General features: G+C 35.0%; 1 protein-coding gene across 3 annotated transcripts in view; it reads right to left on the bottom strand.

Annotated features, from left to right (window-relative positions):
• The window catches only part of LRBA (LPS responsive beige-like anchor protein), a 729,797-nt gene that overhangs the window by 460,121 nt on the left and 249,854 nt on the right, over window positions 1-19,822 (bottom strand). For all 3 annotated transcript variants that reach the window (XM_032855538.1, XM_032855540.1, XM_032855539.1), the window contains exon 35: window positions 11,467-11,531. In XM_032855538.1, the coding sequence (XP_032711429.1) occupies window positions 11,467-11,531 (65 nt within the window). The remainder of the gene's footprint in view (window positions 1-11,466; window positions 11,532-19,822) is intronic.

Genomic DNA, 19,822 nt, shown 5'->3' with positions numbered 1-19,822 from the left:
CTTGACGAGGATTACAATAGCTTCCTAACTGACGTCTTACTTCTGTCCTTAAATTTCTACATGTACCAGCCAAGAGTGCTCTTAATACGTAAAACATACTGTCTCCCTCCTCTACTGCAATGATTCTGCAATGACTGTCATTTCCCACTGAATAAGTTGCAAAATCTCTCTACAAAATCCTATCCCTATGTTATCTCTATATTCTCATATCTTACTTCTCTCTTCACTTTGATCATTTTGTTTTTGCTACATTGTCCTCATTCCTCAAATATGGCAGGGAAGCTTTCATCTGTATAACTGTTGTTCCCCAGGACTGGAAATGATCAACCCCTATGGTTAACTCCCTCAGGTTCTTCAGTTCCTTGCTTAAATGTCACTTTTTAATCAATGTGCTCTAATGTGACTATTCTTTTAAACTGCAAATATGCCAACACTTTCTACTTCCTTCAAAAGTCTCCATTTTCCTCAACCTGCTGCACATTATCTTCTTCCACAGTACATAACACCATTCACATGTCACATAATCCCGTACTTATTTTATTGTTCATAGCCAACCTATAACTGCTTAAAGTAACATCTACAAATAAATATATATGTACCTGTTTATTGCTCTATCCCCAGCAACAAGGGCAATTCATGGTATGTAGTGAATAATAAATATTGGCTGAATGAATAGATGAGAAAACATAGGCTAATAGAAGTAAAAGTACTTTCCAAATATAAAAGCTGAAACTGGAACCCAAAGCAAACTTTAAAGCTGATGCTATTAATCAAAAAGCTATGAAGCCTTATCTATTAAATGTAACAGTAACTTGTGTAATCATGGGTGGATATGCTGAGTAGAGCCTATACTAATAAAAATTGGCTTTTATAACAAGTTTTCTATTTTAAAAAGGGCAAGAATATTCTTTAAACAAATAAACCCTATAAATGGTAGAGAATCTGTTTGTGTTTTGCATTAAGTAGAACAAATACATATTTGACCAAGGGCTCTAACTACCTCTTATTCTATATATAAACTCAATACCTCAGTGCTGAAATTCAGCCAAAGAGTAATTTAGTTTTTTGAAGATTAAGCACTTTGAAATTTCAATAGCTATTTATTAGTCATTCACTCAGTGAGAAATATTTCTTGATTTTCTATCATTTGCCATACTCATGACAGCAACTTAGCTCTCTTTCTCATATGAATCACAGCAATAACCTTACTACTGTGCTGCCTGATTTCATTCAGGTCTCCTTTCCAACCACCCACCCTAAGTATTTCTGTCAGTTATCTTTTCAAAACCCAAATATCATATTCCTTTGCTTAAAATACTCCAAGCTTTCCACTGCCTTTAGATAAAAGTCCAAATTTGTTACAATAGGCCTTTTATAATCCAGATGTCCAATTCTTATCCAGTAATTAAAATACACGAACACACACACTTGAATATTATGCCATATCATGGTGTCTTCAGATATTCTATTTCCTCTATTTGGAATGCTTTTCTCACACACAGCCTCCAATTTATCCATAATCCTCACTTTTATGTCTATAAGACTAGCCCTCCTCATCTTTGAAAATACATCACCAAGATGGCAACATACATTATTTGTGACCTCACTCCCCCTCACAAGAAAAACAACTAATAATTACTCAGGAACAAGACACCACTGAGGGAATTCTAGAACAAAAGAATGGTGCTAGAGTACCCATTACACTACAAAGAACTAAACAAACTGCATTAGGAGGTTAAGAGAAGCAACTAAATGTTGACTATATTACCCCTCCCCCAAGCACAGCACCATGTGGTTCCTCAGAACTGCTAACTCCTTGGTCACTGTGAAGAGAACCTAGCCCTGGACAACCAGCCCCCCAGCTGGCCTTGTGGGAGCCACTACTCTAATCATACCCAATGAGGATTGCAGGAGAATCTGCATGACTAAACCACTGGGAATCTGAGTGTGACAAGGAGTGGGGAAGTGCTTGCAACAACCAACACAAAGATATTGGCCAATGGAGTTACACACCTGTAGAGCCCAAATAATACTCCCAACCAGCAGCTTTGCTCATCTGCAGAACCATGTCAATGGCACTCCCTAAGCAGGCAATTTGGCAGGATGCATATCACTCAACTCCAATCCTCAAACAAGGAGGTTTACCAGCACTAGAGACTGGTTTGCCCTCACCAGGGCAAGGAGCTGAGTCACACACCCACTACTGTAAAGAGTATTTCCCGGCCACACCTGACAGAGATGCTGGTGGGAAGACCAAGAAGCTATGTAGCCCAGGAATGCTTGAGCAGAGAGGTAGGCAGGCAAAACTAATTGTCCCCAAAGAAAAGCCAGTACCAAGTATGGAGGATTCTTTTGCTAGGAATGGCATGGGGATTCATTCATAGCCAAGGACAGCTCCAAGTCCTTCCTTATTTGGGAAATTGAGAACTACATGAATCAACCCCTTACATTTCCACCCAGGTGAGGGAGCTGAGACATTACTCCACATTGCAGCTATTATCTCCCGGCCCCATTTCACCAGAAGGGCTGGCAAGAACAACCTGAAAGCTGTGCAGCCCCATGGCACTCAAGCCAAGAGAAGGACAAGAAGAGCCCACAGCTGGCAATGCAAAGCGAGTGCATGTGGGTAGTGGATCAACAGGACTTAAGACAATAAACAAGGAACTTTTCCAACTTCAGAGCTACTTGAACCACTGATCCAGGCAAGGGAACTAACTTGTAGCCCAACTCAATAATGAATACAGTCTCCAGCCTGCCCGATTAGGGAAACTAACCATAATACATGGGAAACTAAAGAGTCCATACAACAACTCCACTTATATACACACTTGAACAGACAGCACAAACCATGGCTTTCCTAGTCTGCAGAATAAAATCTGTGGCCTCACCCGAGCAGAGAATTAGGTGCATACTCTTGCCTGATTTGGGTCCCCAAACAAAGAGTCACAGCCCTGGGTCCCAGCCTCACAGGGCAAAAATAATTCATAGTTGCATCTATCAGTGACAACAGTACTCAGTCCTAAGCATCTAGTAAACCTAACCACAAAATTCAAGTAATCACAGAGCCCATTGTATAGACTCACTTTGGTAGGGTATCAAGCCAGAAGTCCTATCCAACTGTTCTCAACCAGAACCACACTCCAAACAGCTGCCTCATCCAAAAATAGATAATAATAGCAGGCCACACCTGGCCAAGAATATTATGATCAGACAAACCTAGAAACCAAACTGAGGTAACTGGTGAAGATACGTCTCAGGCAAAGCAAACCTGCAAAGTCTGAAAGAAGAACCCAACCACTCAACTATACCAATGTAAGGAAATCTAAGATCACAAAAAAGCAGATAAATATGACACCCCCCCCAAGGAAATTAATAAAGCTCTAATAACTGATTCTAAAGAAATGGAGATCTATGAACTGTAAGACAAGGAATTCAGAGTAAAAACTTAAAATTTAATGAATTACAAAAACACACATACAGACAACTGAACCAAATTAGGGAAACAATGCATGAACAAAACAAGATCAACAAAGCAATAGAGAACATTAAAAAAATGAACAAAATCTTAAGGATGAAAACTGAGTAACTAAGCTGAAAGATTCATTATAGTTTCAAAAAGAGATTCAGCTACATAGCAGAAAGAATCAGTGAAATGGGGGATAGGACATTAGAAATTATCCAGAGAAACAAAAAAGAATGAGAAAAACTGAAGAGAGCATATGAGACTTATAGGACACAATGAAAAGAAACATTTGCATTACGGAATTCCAGAAGGAGAAGAAAAAGAGAAAAGAACAGAAAATATATTTGAAGCAATAATGACTAAAAACTCCCCAAATCTCAGAAGAGAAATGGACATCCAGGTCCACGAGGCTCAAAGAACTCCAAGTAAGTGGAACCTGAAAGTATAATGAGATAAATTATAATTAAATTGTCAAAAAGAAAGGCCAAAAAAAAAAAAAAAATCTTAAAAGCAACAACAGAAAGAGAGAAGTTACATACAAGGGAATGCCCATAAAAATATTGGTGGATTTCTCAACAGAAACGCTTCAGTCCAGGAGAGGATGGGATGATACATTCAAAATATTGAAAGGAAAACCTCTTAACTAAGAATATTACAGCAAAAATCCTTGAGAACACAGGCAGCAACCTCTTCGACCTCAGCCGCAGCAACATCTTCCTAGGAACATGGCCAAAGGCAAGGGAAGCAAGGGCAAAAATGAACTATTGAGACTTCATCAAGATCAAAAGCTTTTGCACAGCAAAGGAAACAGTTAACAAAACCAAAAGACAACTGACAGAATGGGAGAAGATATTTGCAAATGACATATCAGATAAAGAGCTAGTGTCCAAAACCTATAAAGAACTTAGAAAACTCAACACCCAAAGAACAAATAATCCAATCAAGAAATGGGCAGAAGACATGAACAAATATTTCTGCAAAGAAGACATCCAGATCGCCAACAGACACTTGAAAAAGTGCTCCTCATCACCTGGCATCACGGAAATACAAATCAACACCACAATGAGATACCACCTCACACCAGTCAGAATGGCTAAAATTAACAAGTCAGGAAATGACAGATGCTGGCGAGGATGCGGAGAAAGGGGAACCCTCCTACACTGCTGGTGGGAATGCAAGCTGGTGCAACCACTCTGGAAAACAGCATGGAGGTTCCTCAAAAAGTTGAAAATAGAACTACCCTATGACCCAGGAATTGCACTGCTGGGTATTTACCCTAAAGATATAAACGTAGTGATCCCAAGGGGCACGTGCACCCGAATGTTTATAGCAGCAATGTCTACAATAGCCAAACCATGGAAAGAACCTAGATGTCCATCAACAGACGAATGGATAAAGAAGATGTGGTATATATACACAATGGAATATTATGCAGCCATCAAAAGAAATGAAATCTTGCCATTTGCGATGACGTGGATGGAACTAGAGGGTATCATATGATCTCCCTGATATGAGGAAGTGGAGATACAACATGGGGGGTTAAGGGGTCAGGAGAAGAATAAATGAAACAAGATGGGATTGGGAGGGAGACAAAGCATAAGAAACTCTTAATCTCACAAAACAAACTGAGGGTTGCTGGGGGGAGGGGTTTGGGAGAGGGGGGTGGGGTTATGGACATTGGGGAGGGTGTGCTATGGTGAGTGCTGTGAAGTGTGTAAACCTGGCGATTCACAGACCTGTACCCCTGGGGATAAAAATACATTATGTGTTTATAAAAAATTTAAAAAAATAAAAAAGAATACTACAGCAAATGAAGCTATCCTTAAGAAGTTAAAGACAGATAAAGACATATAAAAGAAATACAGGGAATCCATTACCACTAGACGTGCCTTATAAGAAATGCTAAGGGGAGTTCTTAAACTACAAAAAAAAAAAAAAAAAAGAGAGAGATGACAATTAAATTAAATTAAATGTAGCATAGTAAAACTGACTGGTGATGGTAAATCTACAGTCAAAGCCAGATTCTGTAATTTGGTAAAGATAATGCATAATTCACATACAACTCTCATTTAAAGGTTTCAAAAGTAAACACAGTAAAATAATCATAACTACAATAATCTGTTATTCATTACACAAAATTAAAATATACAAACTGAATAGCAATAAATCTAAAACGTGTGTGGGAGAAGAAATTAAAAACATAAAATTTTTAAATGCTACTGAAGTTACGTTTAAAATAGAGGAATATAATTTTAAGATATTTTATGTAACCCTCATGATAACCACAAAGAAAAAAACCTATAGCAATTACACAAAAGAACATGATAAAGAAATCAAAGCATACAGGTACCAAAAGACATCAACACACACAAAAAAGGTATCAGTTTAAGAAACAAGGAGCAACAGACCAACCAAACAACCAAAAGACAAATATCAAAATGACAACACAAGACCTTACCCATCAGTAAGTACTCTAAATAGAAATAGATTTAATTCTCTAATCAAAAGACATAGCATGATTGAATGGATTAAACAAAAACAATCCAAGGATAAGAAACCTAACAGACACTTGCTTTAGCCTATAAAGACATACACAGAGTGTGAAAGAATAAAAATAATCACTTCATACAAATGGAAATCAATAAAATTAAATTAAATCAAATTAAAATAGAAAATAAAATAAAAGCAAGGTAGTTATATCAGACAAAATAGACTTTAAAAATAGTTAAAGGAGACAAAGAAGATAATTACATAATCATAAAGGGATCAATCAATCAAGAAACTGAAACAATTATAAATATCTATAGATCCAACATCAGAACACCTAAATATATGAAGCAAAAAATAACACAGATAAAAAGGATAAATATATAGTAATATAATAATAGCCAGGGACACTAATATCCACTCTCAACAAAAGATAAATGATCTAGACAGAGAATTGTTAAGGAAACAGCTAATCTGAACACTACAGACTGAAAGGACCTAGCAAACATATAAAGAACATTCTATCCGACAATAGCAGAATACACACATGCAACATCTTCAAAGATAGACCATCGGCTAGACTATAAAATGGCCTTAGCAAATCCAAGAAGACTTAAATCATGCCAATTTATCTTCTCAGACCACAGGAGCACAGAACTAGAAATCCTAATAACAAAAGGAAAACTGAAAAAATCACAAACACATGGAAATTAAACTCCACTTTTCTGAACAACCAATGGATCAATGAATAAATTAAAGGAGAAATTTAAAAGTTTGAGACAAATGAAAATGGAAACACATCAGAACTTATGATATATAGCAAAAGCAGTTCCAAGAGGTAAGTTCATAGCAACAAATGCCTACATTAAGAAGCAAGAAAGAGGGTGCCCGGGTGGCTCAGTGGGTTAAAGCCTCTGCCTTCGGCTCAGGTCATGATCTCAGGGTCCTGGGATCGAGCTGCACATCGGGCTCTCTGCTCAGCAGGGAGCCTGCTTCCTCATCTCTCTCTGCCTGATTCTCTGCCTACTTGTGATCTCTGTCAAATAAATAAATAAAATCTTTAAAAAAAAAGAAGAAGAAGCAAGAAAGATCTCAAATAAACAACCTAATGCAACACCTTAATGAACCAGAAAAAGAACAAACCAAGCACAAGGTTGGCAGAAAAAAGGAAATAAAAATTAGAGCAGAAATCAACAGAAACAGGGAATAAAGAAATAACAGAAAAGATGAACCAAACCAAGAGTTGGTTCTTTGAAGAGATAAAATTGGCAAACATACAGGTAGACTAACCAAGGTAAAAAAGAGAAATGAATGTAGATGCAAAAGTTCTCAATAACATAACAAGAAACTGAATTCAGCAGCACACTAAAGGACCATTCACCATGATCAAATAGGATTTATCCCAAGATGCAATAATGGTTTGACATATGCAACTCAAGCAATGTGACACATCACATTAACAGAACGAAAGAAAAAAATCATATGATCATCTCCATAGTTGCATAAAAGGCATCTGACAAAATTCAACATCCATTTGTGATAATAAAAATTCTTACCAAATTAGGCACAGGAGGAAGAGATCTCAACATAACAAAGGCCTTATATCACAGACCCACAGTTATCAGACACAACAGTGAAGGCTGAAAACTTTTCCTCTAAGATTAAGAAAAATACAAGGGTGCCCACTCGACTGTTCCTATTAAACACAGAATTAAAATTTCTAGCTAAAGCAATTAGGCAAGAAAAAAAAATTAAAGGTATCAGAATTAGAAAGGAAGAAGTAAAACTGTCTCTATTTGCAGATGACATGATTTTATATATAGAAAATCATAAATACTCAACCTAATAAATGTTAGACTTAATCAATGCATGTAGTAAAGTTACAACATACAAAATTGACAAACAAGGGGCGCCTGGGTGGCTCGGTGGGTTAAGCCGCTGCCTTTGGCTCAGGTCATGGTCTCGGGGTCCTGGGATCGAGCCCCACATTGGGCTCTCTGCTCCGCGGGGAGCCTGCTTCCGCCTCACTCTCTGCCTGCTGCTCTGCCTACTTGTGATCTCTCTCTCTCTCTCTGTGTCAAATAAATAAATAAAATATTTTTTAAAAAAATTGACAAACAAAACCAATAGCAGTTCAGTATAGTAACAGTGAATTTTCTAGTGAAAGAAATAAAGAAATTGATCCCTTTTACAGTATCATCAAAAATAATAAAATACTTAGGAGTAAATTTAATCAAGAAGGTAAAAGATCTCTACCCTAGAAACCACAAAACACTGATGAAAGTAATCAAAGAAAACACAAATAGAAAGGTATCTTGTATTCATGGACTGAAAGAATTAATACTGTTAAAATGTCATTACTACCAAAATTCAGCAATCCCTATCAAAATTCCAGTAGCATGTTTTACTAAAATTAAAAAAAAACTCCTTAAATTTATATGAAACAACAAAGGATCCTGAACAGAGAAATCTTGAGAGAGAAGAACAAAGCAGGATGCGCCACACTTCCCAATTTCAAGCCATATGAAAAATTACAGTAATTAAAACAGTTTGGTACTAGCATAAAAGTAAATAAACAAATAAGACAGAATCAGGAGCTGAGAAATAAACCAAAGCATTTCATGGTCAACTAATATTTGACAAGGGAGCCAAAATTACTCAATGGAGAAAAGAAAAGTCTCTTCAATAAATGGTGCTGGGATATTTGGACATTTACAGGTAAAAGAACGAAACTGAACCTCCATCTTATGCCACTCATAAACATTAACTTGAAATGGACTAAAGAATTAAATGTAAAATCTGAAACCATAAAACTCTAGAAGAAAACTTAGGAATAAAATTCCTGGACATGTTCCCTGGAAATGACTTTTTTTTTTTTTTTTAATATATAACACCTCAAGCACAAGCAACAAAATAAAAAATAAAGAGTGTGACTACATCCATCTAAAAAGCTTCCCTTCAGCAAAAGAAACCATCAATGAAATGACAACCTGTGAAATGGAGTATTTTTAAGTAGAATTTTTAAGCCAATACATCTGATAAGAGATTAATATCCAAAATATATAGAGAACTCATGCAACTCAAAAGCAAAACACATACACACACACACACACACACACTCCCCAACTTAAAAACAGGCAAACAACCTGAATACATTTTTTTTGTTTGGTTTGTTTTTCCAAAAGTAGATATATGAAAGGCCATAGATACATTAAAAGATGATCAACATCACCAGTCATTAGGGAAATACAAAGTAAAACAAATGAACTATCACCTCACACCTACTAGAATGGTCATCATCAAAAAGATGAGAAATAACAAATCTTGTCACAGATGTGGAGAAAAGGGAACATCTGTGCACTCTTTGTGGGACTTTAAACTGGTATGGACACTATGGAAAACAGCATGGAGGTTCACTGAACAATTAAAAAGAGGACTACCATCTGACCCAGCAATTCTACTTTCAGAAATACACCCAAAGGAAATGAAAACACTCAAAAAGATTATCTACACATCCATTTTCATAGCAGCATTATTTACAATAAACAAGACATGGAAACAAATTAAGTGTCCACTGATATATGGACAAAGAAGCAGTGGAAAAGACAGAGATGTAAATAAATATAATGGAAAATTATTCAGTCATTAAAATTGAGGAAATCTTTTTTTTTTAAGATTTCATTTATTAAAAAAAAAAAAGATTTCTTGACAGAAAGATGGCAAAAGATGGAATACAAGTAGGGGTTCTGGGAGAGGGAGAAGCAGGCTCCTCACTGAGCAGGGAGCCTAATGGGGGGCTCGAACCCAGGACCCAGGGATCATGACCTGAACTGAAGGGAAATTCTTAACAACTGACCCACCCAGGAGCCCCAAAAGTGAGGAAATCCTACCATTTGCAACAACATGGCTGGAACTAGAAGGCATTTTGCTACGTGAAGTAAGTCAGACAGAGAAAGACAAATATGACATAATCTCACTTACATGTAGAATCTACGAAACAAACAAAAAACCCAACTCCCAGAAAAAGACACAAGACATATAGTTAGCAGAGGCAGAAGAAAGAGAAAGGCAGACTTGAAGGAAGGTGGTCAAAAGGTACAAACTTCCAGTCACAAGATAAATAATTACCAAGGATATAACTTACAACAATGATGACTACAGCTAACACTGCTATACAATATACAAGAAAGTTGTAAAGAAACTATATCCTAAAAGTTCTATCACAAGAATTTTTTTTTCCTTTCCTTCATTCTTTTATTTATATTGTATCTACATGAGATAACGGAAGTTAGCTGAACCCACTGTGATAATGTCACGATAAATGTAAATCAAACCACCCTCCTGTATATCTTAAACTTATACAGTGATATATGTCAGTTATTTCTCAATAAAACTGGGAAAAAATTTTTAAAAAGAAGAAAATTAAAAAAGAAAATACCTCTCAAGAATCATGAACCCTGGGGAAGTTTTACCTAATTCTTCCATACTAAACTGTCAAGTATTTCTTTTAACATGTATTTACATACTTCTACAACAGAATTTAGCAAAAGGCATTATAATTACAGGTTTATTAATTAGTTTCCAATAGTAGCATGTGAGCATGTATGTGAGCATTTGCCTAGTAGAAGAATTTTAGAAGTATTTAATGTCAAGTGAAGTTATCCCTACTCTTTTTGCCCTCTTCTATAACATTAATGAGACAGATGCTGGATTCCTAGTTACTAGTTCAAATCATCCCCAAAGTGATAGCATCAGTCGCAACACTAGCCAGAACATGATAAAGAAACATTTCTAAACAACAATTTTGCCTAAAATACAAATTCAAATGGCAGCTACACACACCGTTTAATCCATACCCTGGGTCTTTAGTCCAATTAATCAAAAATTAGCTCCCACAAAACAGACTCAAAGTACTCCACTCATCATTTCCTCAATTTACTTTTACCTTTTAATTCTCTCACTCTCTTCAATCTGTGTTCTCCCTTGTAGCTTTCTTTTCATCTCTGGACTTGTTTCACTTTTCTTTCTTACTACTGAATTTCTTTTCCTTGAATTCTTCTATCTTTAAATGGAAACCTTAACAACTTTCTCAACTCTCTCTCTTTCTCATCACTTTGCAACACAGAACAAAACTTGTTCTCCCGTTCTTTTATGATCAGGCCATGACATAAGAGAGATAATATAGACATCTAAATCTAATTATTGGGCTCTACAAATATAATTAAATTTGTAGGAACTCCAAATAAGTATTCACTTTCTTTATACCTGCTAACAAAATCATTACTATTACTTTTGCCAAATTCAGCCTTACCTACCAAAAAATAAAGATCAGAACTTTATCATCAAGCATGTAACCATGAAGAAAACCATAATTAAATATTGACACATTTGTAAAAATTAAGCTCCATTACATTACTGACTGCAGAAACAATACAGTACCCCAAAAGGTCAGTTTCAATGGCAAAAATACGGTAAGATTTACAAGTAAAACATAAATGGATATAAAAATAGGTTACCTTCCTTCGTTGACAAGTTCAATAAAAGCAAGGCCTGCATTCTTCTGGATAGAATTCTGCCACTCCTAAAGAAAAAAAGAAGGAAAAAAAGCAGAAAATAGCTGAAAAAAATAACATTATTTTTTAAAAATAATTATGAAAAACATCACCCGTATCAATTTCACATCTTACCTCTTAAAGGAAAAGTTTGGTTAAATATGCTGCCTACTCAAGGCAGCCCAGTGAACACATGAATGGTTGACATTCAAAATTAAACTAAACAAGTTAGCAACAATTTGATTCTATATAAACCAAAAACCCTAACTATATATACATATTGCCCTTTTTGTCCTATACCATTATATACTACTAATTCAACTAAAATATTGGGAGTTGGAAAGGAAGCCAGCAAAGACCAAGGAAAGAGGTTTTTGTGTAAGAAAAGAGATGCATCACTTCCCCAAATGAGGGGAAGACAGAATTAGATAGTTTGCTACACAATAAATAGCACACATTCTACCACAAAAATTGATGATTAATTGAGAAAGAGGAAAGATCAGTGAATCTGGCTAGACCACTTCTGAGCTGGAAAACTATAGTTCAGTAGACTATGAATTAGCAGAAGACGGTACAAATCTATTAATTATATTTTTTATGAATAATTATCCACTAAAAAGCTTAGCTAGGAAATAAACCAGTAAAGTATGTATAAATGAGTTTTTTTCGAAGACTTTATTTATTCATTTAAGGGAGACATAGACTGAGAGAGAACACGGGATGGGAGAAGGTCAGAGGGAGAAGCAAACTCCCCACGGATTTGGGAGCCCAATGCAAAACTTGATCCCAGGACTCTGGGATCATGACCTGAGCCAAAGGCAGTCGCTTAACCAACTGAGCCAACCAGGTGCCCTATAAATGAGTTTTTTAAAATTGTCATTTCAAAACATATATAAATATATAAACATACAACTCAAAACATATACAAATATATAAAGTAAACATTAATCCATCAGGCTGGGCCTACATGACTTGAAAAGTAGCCAGAGTTGAGAAAGGTCCATGCATGCGCCCAAATGTGCATGTATGTGTGAAATGTTGCTAGAGTTGAGAAATGCCAAGGTATGTATGTGTGTGGGTATGGGTAAGCACATGTATATCTATTTTTAAATACTGATGTTTAAATTAATTTTTAAATATGTGGAAATATATAATCTCTATGGTCCTTAAAACTAAGGAGCCCCTTACATTCTACCTACATAATATCCTACATAATACCTACATAATATCCTTCAACTGATCCTTTTTTGTTCTTTTATAAACTCAAAACAAAAGACAATGCTGGGATACTTACCTTTACTACCAAAAATATTCATATATTCTAAATGTAATACCTTTTCGAGTCTGAAAGGCCATGTATATTCATCCCTGACGACTACTTTGTGTTACTCCAAAATTCCTTTTTTTCAGCATCATCCTTTTTCTTCTAATTTCTCCTTTTCATCTCTAATTTTGTATTGCTTTCTTTCATGTTTAGGAACCCAAGGTGGTCCTCAGGACTAAAATGGCTGCATACCACTATTTTGTTATTATAAGGTTTTGTTTTGTTTTTTTTTTCCTAAACTTCACTCAGTTAACATACAGTGCAATATTGGCTTCTAGAGTAGTATAAGGTTCTACTTCATGAATAGTATCAATAAAAACACTAATAGAACATATACAGAATGAAAAGTAGATATAAAATCACTCAGAAATTTGACAGTAGTAATTGACTAGATATAAAAGAAGATAAAACAATGTGTTGTTAAGGAAAGAGCAATGAACAAGAAGTCATGAGATCTATATTCTCACACTGATTCTGACATTAACAGGTTATGTCCATGGATAGATCATCTGACATCTCTAGGTCTTAAATACTCTCTTTCAAAATTTCTTTAAGCTATATTATTTTATGATTCAGTAATTTACAAACATTTAGAAATGCATGACTCATAAGCCTCCAAACTATACTCTTTCAAAATTCACAATTACCACCCAACCGAAACAATAAAGATCTTATATTTTTCTCACTGAGGTAAAAACAAGTAAAAAATAATAGAAATACCATTTAATTTAAACTGTTTTCCTTCCAGCAAAATAAAATAAACTGACAAATTGTACAAAACAATCAAATTTCATGAAGTATATCCCTGAAAGAAGAACATGTGTGACATCCTCCACCCTTCTCAAAAGCAGGAAGAGGAAAACAGAAAAAAGCAGAACCCTAAGGTAAGGTTTTTAATCCTGATGCCAAGAATCCCACATCTTACTTTGCAAGCACAGAAAAGAGGTATAGATATCTAGTCTCAAGAAGTTGTCCTAAATCTAGTAATGTGCAGGAATAGTAGATGGAGACAAATACAATGGTCAAATGGACATTTAAAATACTCCTGAAATATCTTATGCCACAGGAAGAATCAGAAAACTATTTCACAGATATGTACAGTAACAGACTTTGAGGGGATGAGGAGAACACAGCTGTGACCTTTGCTGACAGACAGCAGGAAATCAAAAGGGATAATGACACCTCAAAGAATGCCATAGTCAAGGAACAGAAGCATATGCTCACTTCTCAGCTCTTATATCCAACATAGCACTCCCAGCAAGCCACTTAGAAATTTGATATAGCACCACATTATGAGGAGGCAAGATCTTAAACTGTCTTGAGTTTTCACTTAGATCACTTAACCTGAAGGAAAATCTGAAAATGAAAATTAACCTTAGTTAAACTAAAGGAAGTTACTTTTCTTGCTAGGGGGAAAAAAAACCAGAAAGAGAAGCAAGAGGATATAGTATATATAATTTTTCATTTTACTTTAACAAGTATTTACTAACAGTATTTTTTCTTAAATCCATTTTGACTAAAACTGCAACAGGTAGGCATTTTTACTGTATAGGTCATAGAAAACTCAAAATTCCACATGGATGAAATAGGTAACAGAAGAGAGACTTAAATTTTAAGTGGACAGGAAACATCAATTTATTTTCATTAACGTATACAAACTGATTTTAATTATAAGGTAAAATCAGGACTATGCCATTAATATTTCACAAACACTTTAAACAGCATGATTTAGGTCAGATAGAACACCAGTTCAAATTACTACAACTACAGAAAATTCACCATCTAAAAATTTTTGTGACCTGAACTCGAACTGGTTTGTCACACAAAATATTTTTTTCTTTTATATTAAAAACAAATTAAACGTGAAGGTCCATATAAAAGTAGACAAGTCCAATTTTTATAGACACTAAGAGACATAGATTTATTATTACTACTACTACTACATTAGACTTTTTGCTTTCCAAAACATCTATAAACCCATATTTGATAACTTATAATAATTGTAATCTAATCACCTGAAGTAAAACTTTTTCACTAGTTAAAAAATTATTAGACAATATGAGAAAGGAAATGAAAACAGAAATCTTATACTTTTGGGTATTGTTACAAAAATCTCACAATTCTCAAAGATATCATTGCGTGTTGTCTATAATCCATTCCTAAAAGTAAATTATTAACATTTAACATCACATAACAGCTACATAAATACATGCTGATAAGAATTAATAATTCCATGGTTTTATAACAACATTGCATGGTGACAGCTGATAGCTACACTTGTGGTGAGCCAGCAAAATGTACAGAGTTGTCAAATCACTATGCTGTACACCCAAAACTAATAATACTATGTCACTATACTCCAATTAATGAATAACCCAGATTAAAATAATAAGTCCCTAAGAACAGAAAATTAAAAATTTTAATAAACCCAGCTGTTAGACAAACCCAGCAAGTTTTCTCAATACTAATATTGTCTACAATCTTTAAGGAAGTTGCCAAAACTGAAAAGAAGATTCATTAATCATGCTATCCTAAAGCATTTTTCTCCACTTCTGAGGCAATTATCAAAGAAGGTGTTAGGCTAAACAATGTCATAAACCACAGCTCAATATAACCTTTGGTGAGTTTTAATAGTTGAAAGAAAAGCTTAACGGTTATCATCTTACATGATCATTTCAATATTTCATCACAGTATTTACAATTGTATAGTCATGCAAAATGCTAGTACATTTAAAGGTCTTGGTTATTCTTTTCCCAAAGGTACTGGTGAAAAACACGTTAAAAGCCTCAAATCCAACCACTAATGCAACTAAGTAATTTCAAAACACATTTCAGCACTTTGGAGAGGAAGGACTGAAAGCACAACAAGTGAGTCAATAATTTCATACCTGTTCTAAGTTGTATTCAATTGACTATCACTTCCTAAGGCTATAATTGTTGATTAGTCCATTTTTACTAAAATATACTTTTAGCTTACTAATGCTCTTAAGTCATGCAACATCAACTACAAAGATAATATATATTAGTGAAATTCATTAAACAAATATAATTTTCCAACAAATTTCAAATATAGCCTTTTGGTGGTAAAAGTCTTTTCTTAGGGTCGGGGAAAGAAAAAAGAAGAATTCATTAACCAAATTAAGTCTATTCCTACCATCAACAAACAAATATAAAGAAAAGGGGCATCAATTAATGTGCTATGTATTAATTTATATTATTTTAATACAATTCTATCTTCTTTAAAGTAAACTTGACAGTTTTATATAAACTCAATAATCTCCAACATATTTTTGTGTTTTGAATTACTACATAACTTATCTAGATTTTAAAAGTAATTTCCAAATATTATCATGTTCTAAAGTGAATAAAGTCAGGCCACAAACTGTCAAGACAGACTACATATACTCCAGGTTGCCACCTTTTTTTTTTTGCGGGGAGGGGGAAAATCATCAATGCTAACATCAATTGTAGTATCAATATTTTATTCTGGTAGACTAATTACTAAACTATCTCTTACCCCCCCCCCCAAAAAAAAGAGAGAGAGAGAGAAAGAAAGGTATATAATTAGTGACTTACAGAGTAAAAGTTAAGAACAAAAATAATAAAAAATAAATTAAAAATAGATAATAGCATATGAGAGAGGGTAAAAAATTTCGCTACAACCTGGAGAAAAATCAACTCGAGGAAGCAAATCAATGCTTGCTGCAGAACTCTAGAAAGACCAAGTTGAAGTCACTGAGTACATATGAAGATGTTGAGAAACAGGGATAAAAATAGTTTAAATGAATGAATAGTAGTATATAAAACACAGAATTCCAGATTCTCTCCCTATACTTTATCCCCACCACAGTAAAACATTAAAAGTTTACTTTTCAGAGAAATCAACCTCTGGACACTGTAAAAAGCCATACTGTAAAAATCAAATAACTTGAACGGATACCTACTAAACTATGCAGTGTAAGACTTTTTCTCTGAGGAAAACGAGAACCCATAATATTTAAGGGTCTATCAATGGCAAAGACAGCTCATTCATCACCAGTAGACAACTCACACACAGTTGCATGGATTGTTTGTGTCTTACACTTAATGATGAGCAGATAGCAAAGGATTACCAGTCATTACAGGAAGACTCACACAAATGACAGACACCAAAGAAATAATCAGGGGAAAAAAAGGACTCACAGAAAATAGAAAATATTGTTAACGGGTATAGAGAGTAAGACTAAAGAAAAATACAATTTATATAATTAGAAAGAAAATATTTCATGTAAAACAATCAGGGCAGAAATTCTGTCTTATTCACTGGTATCTCTCTGTCCCCGTACTAGAGTTCTTCACAGAAAAAGAACCAATAGTATGGAGATAAAAATTGTATTTATCTTAAAGAAATGGCTAACACAATCATGGATGGTTGAGTTCGCAAGCAGAACACCCAGGAGAGCCAATAGCGTAGTTATACCCCATGTCAAAAAGCCTAAAAATCAGGAAAACCAATGGTGTAATTCTAGTCTGAGGCCAACGGGCCCAAAACCCAGAGAGAGTCAGTGTCTCAGTTCAAGTCCAAAGGCAGGAAAAAGTTGATATCCCAATTCCAAGACACTCAAGTATGTGGAATTCTCTCTACCATGGGGGATGGTAAGACGTTTTGCTCTAGTCAGGCCTTCAACTGACTGGTGAGGCAAACCCACATCAGGGAGGGCAATCTGTCCTGCTCAACCTACCAACTTAAATGTTAATCTTACTGAAAGAAAAACACAGAGTAATGTTTGAACAAATATCTAGACAACCATGGTTTAGTCAAGTTGACACATAAAATTAACAACTAAAGCTCTTACTCCCCTCAACAATAACAACAGCAACAAAGGCAAAAAACAGAAAACTAGAAAATGCTCTTAGAAATTAAAAGTATTTCGGGGCACCTGGGTGGCTCAGTGGGTTAAAGCCTCTGCCTTCGGCTCAGATCATGATCCCAGGGTCCTGGGATCTAGCAGTGGGTTAAAGCCTCTGCCTTCGGCTCAGGTCATAATCCCAGAGTCCTGGGATCTAGCCGCACATCAGGCTCTCTGCTCAGTGCTTCCTCCTGTCTCTCTGCCTGCCTCTCTACCTACCTGCGATCTAAAATCTTAAAAAAGATCTAAAATCTTTTAAGATCTAAAATCTTAAAAAAAAAAAAAGAAATTAAAAGTATTTCAAATAAAAATTTTATAAGTACTGGAAGATGTTGAGCAAGCCTCTTAGTAAGTAAAATAAAAGATAAAATGAAGAAGTAACAGATAGAAATGGATATGAAAATCAGAAAATTAATTCATATAGTTCAACATCTAACTAACAGGAGTTCTAGAAACAAAATTAGAAAAAACAGAGAGTAAGAAAATTCCCTAAAAATAATTCAAGAAAATTTCTCGAACATAAGTACATACTTTTTCAGACCAAAAAGGTTTACATAAAATACCAAAGATAATGAATTTAAAAGATGCACCCACACCAAGGCATAAGGCAGGAACAACAACAATTTTTAAAATAATAAAAATACTGAAAGCTACCAGGGAGAAAAAATTTGAAAGATTGTAATTTTTAGCCCCTAATACCAATATCCAAATAAGCTACTGATCAAGTTTAAAAAAGTTAAATTAAGAGAAAAGAAGTTTCACACAGGAATGTCTAAAAAATTCTACCCCTCATGCATTCTTTCTCAAGAAATTACAAAGTACCTCATCAAAATTAATACAGCCCATTATCATCCTCCATAACTGCTCAACTTTATTCACCTAATGACATACTTATTACTCACCAGATTTCATTTCTGCCTTTCCCTTTTTTTAAATTCTCTACTATATTCCCAGTGCTAGAACAGTGACCAGTACCTTTCAAATTTGAGGGTCACTGTGGGCAGAAGACAGACACTGCAGCTTAAGAGGGAAGAGGAAAATTCTGGGGTGATAATAAACCTCCAGATAACAGCTTTCTACACACCTAAAGAGTAACCTTAATCCAGATTGGAAGAGAAAAATAGAGAACTACAGGTACTACACTTCTAAGAAAAACATATGAATCAATAGATAATAGATGTGTTTGATCACACTGGCACAAATTTTATGATTCCATTGGAAAATTTAGAAATAAATTTTTGGTGGATACAGAGAAACTTCACAAAAAAATAGGAAATTATTAATTCCAGAAGAAGAAGAAAATGAAAGTGAGACAAGCAAGTGAGAGGGAGGGAAGAAAGGAGGATAAACCTGGTACATTTTGTAGTTCTGCTGTGAATACTTACATTGTCATAATAATGTAAAGTTTTAACAAAATAAGTATCGTTTTAACAAAATATTATGATGTAACTGTACTAGAAACAACAGAAAATATGAAGTGGAAAGAAAGAACATATATGAAATCCAATGGTCATCCTCCATAGAAGACATCACCAGGTAATGTCTAAAATAGAAAAATCAAGAAATAACTATTAAATCATTTACAAATATGAAGATAAGTGGCAGAACTCAACAACTAAGATTTAGTGAATGTGGCTCCTTCCAGAAAGTAAGAACCAAAGGAGAGAGAAAAAAACTGAAGCCGGGAACCACCGTTTTCAGTTTAAGTATTAAAATCGTATGCTGGGGCACCTGGGTGGCTCAGGGGATTAAGCCTCTGCTTTCAGCTCAGGTCATGGTCTCAGGGTGCTGGGATCGAGCCCCACACCTGGCTCTTTGCTCAGGGGGCAGCCTGCTTCCCCCCACCCTGCCTACTTGTGATCTGTGTCTGTCAAATAAATAAATATATATATATTTTAAAAATCATATGCTAAGTAGACAATAGGTATTTATCCAAAATATTATAAAATATCTCTAAATAACTGAACAAGCATTCAAGTCCTACAAATACCTGAGGTATCAGAACTATGAAAATTTGGGGCACGTGGGTGGCACAATGGGTTCATCAGAACTATGAAAATAGGGGGGCACGTGGGTGGCACAAGGGGTTCGGCACTAAATCTTAAGT

The sequence above is a fragment of the Lontra canadensis genome, unplaced genomic scaffold (genome assembly GCF_010015895.1).
Source record: "Lontra canadensis isolate GAN:19392208 unplaced genomic scaffold, GSC_riverotter_1.0 scaffold10, whole genome shotgun sequence".
NCBI lineage: Eukaryota > Metazoa > Chordata > Mammalia > Carnivora > Mustelidae > Lontra > Lontra canadensis.
This window is presented reverse-complemented; position numbering and strand designations above follow the sequence as displayed.